General features: G+C 55.4%; 1 protein-coding gene across 1 annotated transcript in view; it reads right to left on the reverse strand.

Moving 5' to 3' along the window:
* Positions 1 to 9506, reverse strand: part of Zc3h12a (zinc finger CCCH-type containing 12A) — a 9690-nt gene extending 184 nt beyond the window's left edge. Inside the window, exons 1-6 of the mRNA XM_031378617.1 lie at positions 9374 to 9506; positions 8209 to 8685; positions 3683 to 3822; positions 1913 to 2147; positions 1533 to 1639; positions 1 to 1347 (exon numbers count right to left, since the gene is read on the reverse strand). The exon at positions 1 to 1347 is cut by the window's left edge and continues 184 nt beyond it. Of these exons, the coding sequence (XP_031234477.1) occupies positions 482 to 1347; positions 1533 to 1639; positions 1913 to 2147; positions 3683 to 3822; positions 8209 to 8651 (1791 nt within the window). The 5' untranslated portion in view covers positions 8652 to 8685; positions 9374 to 9506 and the 3' untranslated portion in view covers positions 1 to 481. The remainder of the gene's footprint in view (positions 1348 to 1532; positions 1640 to 1912; positions 2148 to 3682; positions 3823 to 8208; positions 8686 to 9373) is intronic.
* Between the last annotated feature and the right edge of the window lie 393 nt (positions 9507 to 9899).

Below are 9899 nucleotides of genomic sequence, written 5' to 3' on the forward strand. Positions count from 1 at the left end.
GGGGGGCATTTAAAGAAGCATCTTGCTTACTAACATGAAGCCTCATGCCCTGTGAACAGGGATGAGGCCACATTGGCTTGTGGGGGCCTCAGAGGGCAGGCACATGGTGCCCAACTAGCCGGTGGTGCCGGCGTCCCAGGGACAGGGTGGAGGGTGGGGTCCAGACCAGGCCTCAGCTCCCCCAGGCCTCCCACCCTGCCCTCTGAGAAAAAAAAGGGTTTGGGCATCAGCCACGGATGGACGGCCTGACCGGCAGCGTCTCCTTAAATGACAGAGATACAATGTGTATCAACAGGGTGATCGCTTCTGACCCGTGCGGGATGGATAGGGGTGCCGCAGGGCCAGAACCAATCCTATGGTATCTTTGGTTTGAGGATTCCCTTGCCTGCTTCACTTGTCCCTCTGTCCAGCTTCCAGGGTAGGCCAGGGGCTGGGGACCAGTATCTGTGATGCCTCATAGCCCCTTGCGCCACCTTTTGGCTTACTCACTGAGGTGCTGGGACTTGTAAGAGAGGATCTTGGCGGCCAGCTGCTGGGGGTCCAGCAGCTGCGGGAAGCGTCTCATTACAGCTTCTACCAGGTGTGGGGGAAAGACACCACACAGCTTGGTATACACACCAGCCCTTTCTTTGGCCAGGTCGTTCACCCTGCCCCAGGGGGCCCCACCAGCCCCTGGGCTGGGTCTCTGGGACTCCTGAAGGACTGGAGTGGGTGGGGGTAATGGGTATGGCTCAGACCAGTACTCTCTGGATGGGTAGGTGGGTGGCGGGGGCACATAGTCGGTGGGGACACTGAAGTGGCCAGTACCCATGGCTTGTCTAAAGGGAGAAAAGGGAGATGTTGCTGGGACCTTCGACCCATAGCTATGATAACCAGCGTAAGGGCCCCGAGTGGGGCCTGACTCCCCAGGGCTGCCTCCTCGCACCCCCCATAATTCTGACATCTGGCTCTCCAGGGAGCCAATGCCTGAATCAAGGCACTCCTGGGAGGTGTATGGGAGTGAGTCCAGGGTGTGTGCAAGCCATTCTGTGGGCCCGAAGCTGCCCCCACTAACAGGGAGGCTCCTGACAGCTGGAGCACAGGTCTGTGTTGAGCCTTCTTGGTGGGGGCCCGGGGATGATCTGGCACCCAGTTTTTTCCCATCCGGGCTGCCTGGTTCAGCCTCTAGGGACACAGAGCTAGGCTGAGAGGCAGGGGAAGGCCTTTGGCTACTTTTGTCCTTCACTGGAGTCCTGGGGGGTGAGAGGAGGGCGTTGGCACGGAGCTCATCGGCCACAGAGCGCTGGGGACGGCTTGGCCGCTCAGGGTGGAAGAACCGGCACTTGATGCCATACGTACATTTTTTCCCTGCAAGAACAGAGAGAGTGTCTAAATGGGGCCAGAGGGAGGAAGCGGCACAGACTTGGGATTTAGGTGGTCTAGGATGGATGGCCCCCACAAGGAAGCCACTGGCAGACAGGCCCAGGTGGGGTGGGGCAGGCAAGAGGAAAGGTAGGGTAAAAAAGGCTATTGAGGACAGAGCTGGGTCTCACCATAGGGACAGGGCTGTTTCCTGTGTTCAGAAGGCAGTGGTTTCTTACGAAGGAAGTTGTCCAGGCTAGGCCCATGCCGTCCTAAAGGGTCGTCAGGGGGCATGAACCTGTGGTAGGTGAACAGAACTCTCAGGAGATAGAAGTCATGAAGTGGGACTAAGGAAGGGGCTAGCTAACCAGCTCCCAGATGTCTGTTGCCAGAGACCTACTCGAGAGAGCCACCTAGGAACATACTGGTTCTGTCTCGGGCTAGCTTCCACATTCAGGCCCCCTATCAAAAAGTTCCTCTGTCCCCAGCCTTCTCTCTGCAACTCCTGTCACCCCGAAAGCTGCAGCCCAGCCTGTGGGCCCAGCAGAGCCAGTCCCCAGCAGTGACTTACTTGTCATTGACAAAGGAGTACATGAGCAGCCGCTCCTCAATGAAGCGCTTCCACTCCTGCCGCTCACCCTGGAGGTCCCGGTACGTGTCGTTGGAGACCACCACTCCATCGGATTCGAAAGCCAGTTTCACAATGAAGCGGTCATCATAGCACACCACACGCTTGCCGCCGACCCGCCTGGATGGAGTGAACACCAGGATCTTCTTTTTCTCCAGTTCCCGCAGAATGTGCTGGTCTGGGGGGGATGAACAGAGCTGCAGGTCAGGGTCCATTGGAGACCCTGAGATAGACCCACAGGGTTCCATGGCTCACAGTGGCCGGGCTCAGAGGCTATTCATACCAGTTTCAAGAGGACGGAAACCAGCTGCGTGGAAACCAAGTGCATCTCTATGCAGGACCATCACATTCAGCAAGAGTGTGGAGCCGAGACTGGCTCTTCCTGCTTCCCTCCAACTTGTGTGCCTTGCCTGTACCACAGGGGTCCAGGAAAAAGTGACTTGGCCCTGTCCTCTCTGCATACTCAACACAACACTCCCAGCTCTGCTCAGAAGAGGCCCAGAAGCCCCTAGCCTGGCCCCAGTTTGCAGACTTCTTTAAAAAAAAAAGAAGCCCCTAGCCTGGCCCCAGTTTGCAGACTTCTTTAAAAAAAAAAAGAAGAAAGAGCTGGGTAGCGGTGGCGCACACCTTTAATCCCAGCACTTGGGAGGCAGAGGCAGGTGGATTTCTGAGTTCGAAGCCAGCCTGGTCTACAGAGTGAGTTCCAGGACAGCCAGGGCTACACAGAGAAACCCTGTCTCAAAAAAAAACAAAAAACAAAACCAAAAAAGATGTATTCTATGGTTTTTATCTCAGCCAACTTTATTTTTTTTAATAACTTATTTATGAGTACACTGTAGCTGTTCTCAGACACACCAGAAGAGGCCATCAGATCCCATTACAGATGGGATGTGAGCCACCATGCGGTTTCTGGGAATTGAACTCAAGATCTCTGGAAGAGCAGTCAATGTTCTTAACCACTGAGCCATCTCTCCAACCCATGCAGACTTCTTAAAAAGCTGTCTCTTGTCACTCCCTCCTCCTCCTCGAGGTGGGGTCTTTCATGAGAGCAATGGTTGCAGCTAGGCATTCACGCTGCACTGAGCATTCACACTGCGCTGGGCATTCACATTGTGCTGAGCATTCACACTGCACTGGGTGTTCACACTATGCTGGCCATTCATACTGCACTGGGCATTCACACTGTACTGTGCATTCACACTGTTCTGGGCATTCATACTGCACTGGGCATTCACACTGCACTGGGCATTCACATGGAGCTGAGATTTCACACTACACTGAATTAAGCACTTCTGTACCATCCTCAACGGCTCCTTCAGCAGTGCTTGGGAGGATGCTACTTCCACTCTGCCCCATTTCACAAGTGAAGAGCCCATACGTAGCTAATGTCTACTTAAGGCCCTCACCCTGTCTTCTTGGCCCAGCACCCACAATCTCAGTTATGAAGCTACACTGTCCCTCTGCCACTGGGGATGTTGAAGGAGGGGCATCCCCCTCCCCTCCAATAGGATCAGGAAGACATCCTGAAGCAACACAAGGTGACTTCCAGCCATTTCCTGCCTGAACTGGGCTGCTGAAAGCAACAGGAATTGAAAAAGACAGGCTGGTCCTCATTACAGTTTAGAAGGTGCTGGCTCTATTTAAGGACCCTTTTGGGAAGCACCAGGGTCACTGGTGGGGTCAGGCTATCCCACTTCCAGAGAGCACACTTACCTGTAATGGGCACATCTGGCCGAGACTGTTCCTTCCTCCAAGATGGCACAAACACGGTGATGTCTGTATGGCCCCGCTCCAAAAACCAGTTCACAGCCAGCAGAATGCCCCGGCAAGAGAAGACTTCCTTGTTCCCATGGCTGGCAGAGGAGGGAAAGGTTAGCTCACAGAGTAGCCAGTCTGTAGTCAGCCAGTCCAGAGCAGGAGTAAGAAGTGAGCCACAATCTAGCCCTGCTTGGCCTTGCTGGGCAACTGTAGGACTCAGCCCATGGCCCTCTGCCAGTAGGGCCTAAGGCCTTGTCCCTGGGCCGGTTCCCACAGTGCCTGATGGCCAGCTCCTGGAAGGGACTTTCCCTAAGATTCCATCTCCTAAAAGCGTGGATCCACCCAGGAATCTAGCCACACTGGCTCCCCACGTAGGGGGGGAGGGTCGGGCCATTTGCAACATACCTGGGGTGGGGAAAAGTGATGGGAGACTTGGGGATCCTGCCCCACCCAAGCTGCAGGGACCACAGGGACATGGATGTGCACATGCAGGCTGAGTCACCTCTTTTCCCTCAACACTACATAGCAAGGAGGCACCAGCGGGGGAGGGAGGCGGGAGAGGGAGGCACCAGCCGTGTCAAGCGGGAGAAACCAGACTGTTCAGGATTAAAGTTCAGCCTGTGCATAAGGTCTCAGGGGCACGGGGGATCATCATCCTTCCACAAGGGGTCAGGAGATAACAGAGCCAGGAGCTTTTCAGTGTGAAAGTGAAAGGCCATCTCTTTTCCTCTCAAGAGGCCAGTTCCCTGAAAGCCTGCCCTGTTCCCCCCACCCCCAGTGCCACTACCCCGCCCCAGGGAGGGCGTGACCCCTGGCAGAAAGATGGGCAGGAAATTGCTGGGGAACTCTGCTTGCTCACAGGAGGGCTGGGGCATCAGGCCTTGGCCTTGTTCTATCTAAACATGGCTTTCCTCAGAAGCAGCCTAGCTGCCTGCCCTGGTCTGTGTCTCTGCCCACAAGCTTGGTGAACAGCTTTTGTAGACAAGCTCTTTCACCCCAGGGGGACAAACTTCCCTAAGGCTTGAGGCCAGAGGTGCTGGCAAGGTGGATTTTCTGAGAGTGTTGAAGGAGGACTGGAGCTTAGGGCTCCCTCCCCAGCAAGCCCTGCCTCTTGTTAGCCCTGGAGTGAGAAACTCAGACTCATATTTGGCAAATAAAACAGAATACATGTTACGCAAAAGAGGCAAGTCCATGGCAGACCACATCCTGTGGGTGGCTTTGGGGGAATGATAGCTGGAGCCCCAAGAGAACATAGAGTGGGAAGTGGGGGAGCTGGAGGCATGGAGGCTATCTTGGGGCAAGGCTCCAAGGTCTAGAGGTCTCTGAATTGTAGAGGAAACAAAGTCCATCCCAAGGGAGCACACACGCCCTCCTGGTCTCAGGCAGCTTGCTCATAATCAGCTAACATTCACGGGGAGCCGCAAACCTGGCCATTCTACACCAAATCATCAGCGAGCTCACTACAAGTACATGGCCATTAACACCCTTTGCCCCTCTGTTCCGATGGTCCAGAGAAGGTAACTTAGTCACTAGGGTCACGCACTAGCCAGTGATCAGAACTACCCTGTTGTTGCTTAGGTACCAATAGCCCAGATGGTTGGGAAAGGCATGGAGTCCACCTTGACCATCACTGTCTAGAAAGGACGACTCCATCACTTGTTCAAGTTCCTAAGCTAGGGCTAAGCGGTGAAAACTGAACCAGGACCGGGCAGTGGTGGTGCACGCCTTTAGTCTCAGCACTTGGGTGGCAGAGGCAGGTAGATTTCTGAGTTTGAGGCCAGCCTGGTCTACAAAGCGAGTTCCAGGGCAGCCAGGGCTATACAGAGAAACCCTGTCTCGAAAAACCAGAAGAAAGAAAATTGAACCAGGGTGTAGGGCTACTGGATTGAATGCTGTCCCTTACAGAAGACCCAAAGTTCCAAAGTTCATGTGGGAGAAAAGCAGAATTAACAATTATCAATGATGTGTGCTCTGCAAACGGAGAGGAAGAAACATCCCTGCAGCCAGAGAAATGGTGAGCAATTTGCAGCACATTCTTGCTCTTCTTTCTGGAAGCCAAGTGACATGTCAAAACCTCTGAGAAGCCCTCCCGTACCTGCCAGGGCAGGTCCCAGTCTGGGGCTTCACAATGCCCATTGCTGCCCCATCACACTGCCTCCCTCAGATGGGAGGTAAGCGTCTGCCCCATGGCTCACTGTCCTGAGTGTGCAGTGTCCACATGTGGACTCACGAGCCCTTCCTGGACCAGCAAAGACAAGCTTGAGGATCTCAAGGTGCCAGGGTGCTCAGGTTGTATACTGCCTGTGGGCATTTAAAACCCTGACTGGGGACAGACACATCTACCCTCAGCAGTGCTGGCACTGGGATGTTTCCTCAGCAGGTAGTCAGAGCCCTATTCTTGGCAGGGAGAGCCCTTGAGGCCTGAGGCCCAGAACGTCTGGACAGCTCACTCAGCTCACTGCAATGCCGGAAGCCTGGTTGGCCTAGGAAAACCAACTTCCTCCCACCCACAGAGTCCTGCTGGCCCACAGTTCAGGGCCCCCAGCCTGACAGGGTTGTGACTGTGGAAAACTCCCCATTCCCGCCCAAGGACAAGGCAGGGCTAGCCTCCCCAGGTGAAGAGAACGGCCTGGGCTGGGCCTAACTCGTGGAGGAAAATTCCCTTAGAAGGAAACAGAGGTGAATTTCCCCACGATTTGCATATGGTGGGGGCTAGCCGGCCTGCCCTTGTGTGTGTGGGGAGCAGCAGGCTAGGAACCAAGCAGCTGCAGAGACAGGAAGTGTGAGGCTGGAATTCCCCTTCGTGGCCACCCCAGCTCAGAAACCCCCAGCAGATAGGCAGGAGGGCAGACAGTGGCTGTCTGTCTCTTTGGTATCAGCTCTCCTGAACCCCTCCACTACTGCCCCTCCTCCCATCCAGGCCCCTCCTTCTGCCCAGAATACAAATACACAGAGCACATGGCTGCCCACAAGACTCATAACACCCAGCCCCAGGGACTCTCACGGGAAGTCAGACCCCTTCTAATTCCTACTCTAGCTCAGGACCTCAGAGAGAACTCCAGACCAGTTGGATCTGCTGCCCTCTGGCATGGAAGCCAGCATTTCTCAGCCTTCCAGCCCAGGATAGACCCATTTTAAAGATATGACGACAGACCCAAAGGTGGTAGAGAAGGGCTGCCTCCACGCACCAGCTAAGTAGGACCAGGACCAGCTGGACAGCTCATTTGACCCAGCTGGGCTGAGAGTAGGTAGGACCAGATGCCAGGTGGGGAAGAAGCTGACATCATAACAAGTTGGGCAGTCCTCTTGGGAGAGCCCTCAGGGCATCTAGAAAGGAGACTTCCCCTCTTCCTGTTCTTTTGCCGGGGTCTCCCCTGGTCCCTACCAACAGGAACTTTTCCTTGTACTCGATACACCCAGTCCTGACTCACCAACCCCTTTGTGCAGGGAACTGGGAGAAAGCAGGGCTGGAGGGTGCGGCCTGGATAGAAGGGAGAAGTCAGGGCTCCTTAAGGTCAGAGGCAGCCTGGCTCCCATTCTGCCTCCACCCCACCCCATTACCCCGAGAGATATGCAAAGGCAGCAAGAGATCTGGGAACCCCCAGAGATCAGTCCAGCCCAAGCGGCTTCAGCTACTATAGATTCCCACTACAGCACAGTACACCAGAGCCCAGAGCATCAGGCCACCTGTGCGCACACATCAAGAGCCAGATCTGACCAAGAGATCACAGCTAGTTAGGGCTAGGAATAACTAAATAAGCCTTGCTTCAGTGGGAGCTCGAGTCTAGGACAAGGAGATCCCAGAGGAGTCAAGGCACAGAATAAACATCTGTCCACTGAGTGCTTTTTTTTCCCAAGACCAGGTTTCTCTGTATAGCCTTGGCTGTCCTGGAACTCACTTTGTAGACCGGGCTGGCCTTGAATTCAGAAATCTGCCTGCCTCTGCCTCCCAATGTGCTGGGATTAAAGGCATGCGCTACCACTGCCCAGCTCCACTGAGTACTTGTAACTCTCCTTGCTCTATGAATTTTCTCTGCACAGGAGCCACCTGAGTGGAAAGTTTGACGACAGGAGAGTAAAGAAAAGGTCCACCTGACTAAGTGACTGGCTCCCAGAAAGCTCTTGAGCCCACCGGTTAATCAATCCCTTATACTGTCTTGCCTCATGCTGGTAGGCAAGGATAGACTATGCACAGCACAAAGTACACTCTGGGCAAAGAAGGCTGTGTTCGAATCTTTGCTTCTCATTTATCAAGAAGGGTGACTCTGGGCAAGGGGCTTGAGCTGTTTTCCTTCTTACAGCATTCGAGAACCCCCTCCCCCCCTGCACCCCCCAGGAAGTCTTTAAGGCTTAAGGTTCTTCTGGCATAGGGTGGGATCTCACAGACAGCTTTTGTATTCTTTCGCCAGTCCACGAGAAAAGCAAAGCTCCCTTCCCACAGGAAGAGCCACAGACACCACTCCACAGGTCTCCACACATACCTCATGGCCACATTGCTTCCGTCGATGACCACGGGTCTCAGGTCACTGCCCTCTTTGTCTTCCTCTGGGAGTGAGGGTTCTAGAGTGGAAGGCTTGGGGGTGCTTCCACCCCGGGGCACCAGAGGGAGCTGGGGGCAGGAGGCTGTGGAAGCCTGGCACTCCCGTTCAGTAGCTGAACCATGCTTCACCAGCTCCCCTAGCACCGTGTTGGTGTCTGCCTGGACGCCCAGCTTCTGCAGGACACTGTAGATCTCAGAGGACGAGTACCCCAGTTTACGGAAGAAGTCCACCTTCATCTGCAGCTCGGAAGGAGAGGCCTCTTTAGCCACAGGATCCTGGTCGGGCTGAGGTTGACCCTGGCAGCTGTGTCTGTCCTCAAGACCCCACAGACTCATGGTGGGGTTGGATTCTTGGACAAGCTCCTTTCCACACGGGTCGCTCATATTTCACATTCTTGGAACGTGTCTATCACAGCTCCTATTGACCAGACCACAGGGTTAGGGGCAAGGAATGCCCAATATAGGTCTCTTTCAGCCTCTCTTCCGCAGGATGAGGCAACACGAGCTGAGAAGACACTACTCAAAGCCATTCTCACGTGTCAGCCCAGGCTGTGCTCTCAAGAGCTCTCAGCAAGAAGTTATTTTTATAAGGGGAGAGACCGAGGCACAAGCAGTAAGAATTTACTCAAGGTCATCAACTCACAGTTTGTGATACAAACATGTGAACTTGGTCTGACTCCACCCCCAAACCCCGTTCTGTTCCACGCCAACCCAAGGGACCCAGGAGGCAGGGGCGGGGCTCTCAGAAGGAAACTGGGGCTGGAAGTGCGCAGGGGACCCAGGGGCTTCCCCGTTGTGGCCACCGCCTTCGTCTCCGAGTCTCATACTTCGACTCAGGGACAGAGTTCCATTCCGGGAAGGACAAGTTTCCGGGGTGACCCACGGGGAGAAAAGTTGCTGAGCGACTTTGGTTGGCTACCGGGCCCGGTGACGCGAGGAGGTCTTGGAGCCCCGAGAGCGCCGGGTGCCCCAAAACACCCCACTCCACGCACCAGGGTGAACTCAGCGGGGTCCCAACGACCAGCGATGGAGACACTGCCCGAGCGCGACCCTCCCGGAGCGGGACCCAACGCTGCGTAGCACCCGTTCCACCCGGTAGCACTCACCCCGCCGAGCGCCGAACGCCGTCCGTAGGGTGTCCATGGAGCCGAGTCTCGGGCTCTGACGGCACCTTCGTAGCCGCGACAGGCGGGCAGGTGCTTTAAGGGCAGTGACGCGGAAGCCGGGCAGGGCCGCCGCCCCTTCCTGCTCCGCCTCGCTCCCGCCCCGCCTCACCGTAGGCCCGAGCCGGTCCCGCCCCAGCATCTCTAGCCACGCCCCTGGCCACACCAAGTTTGGGTGGCTCCAGGCTTGTACCAGGCTTAAGGGAGGCTTTGCAGAAGCAGATTCCGTGCACCACGCAAAACCGGAATAGAACGGCCTCGCAGGTTCACTTCAACAACTTGACAGGTCCACCGGCTTGGTCCAGGCTTCCAGTTTGCACAAGTTGAGGCCACAACCGGTGAAGATCAGGCCACTGCAGTTCAGTCACATAGGCTGTGAACTGAAGCCGGTTCAGAGATAAGAGTCCCGCTCAGGACCCAGGGACACTTTTCTTGAAGTAAATACCTTCCCAAGACAGGAGGACTCCAC

Source organism: Mastomys coucha, unplaced genomic scaffold (genome assembly GCF_008632895.1).
Source record: "Mastomys coucha isolate ucsf_1 unplaced genomic scaffold, UCSF_Mcou_1 pScaffold18, whole genome shotgun sequence".
NCBI lineage: Eukaryota > Metazoa > Chordata > Mammalia > Rodentia > Muridae > Mastomys > Mastomys coucha.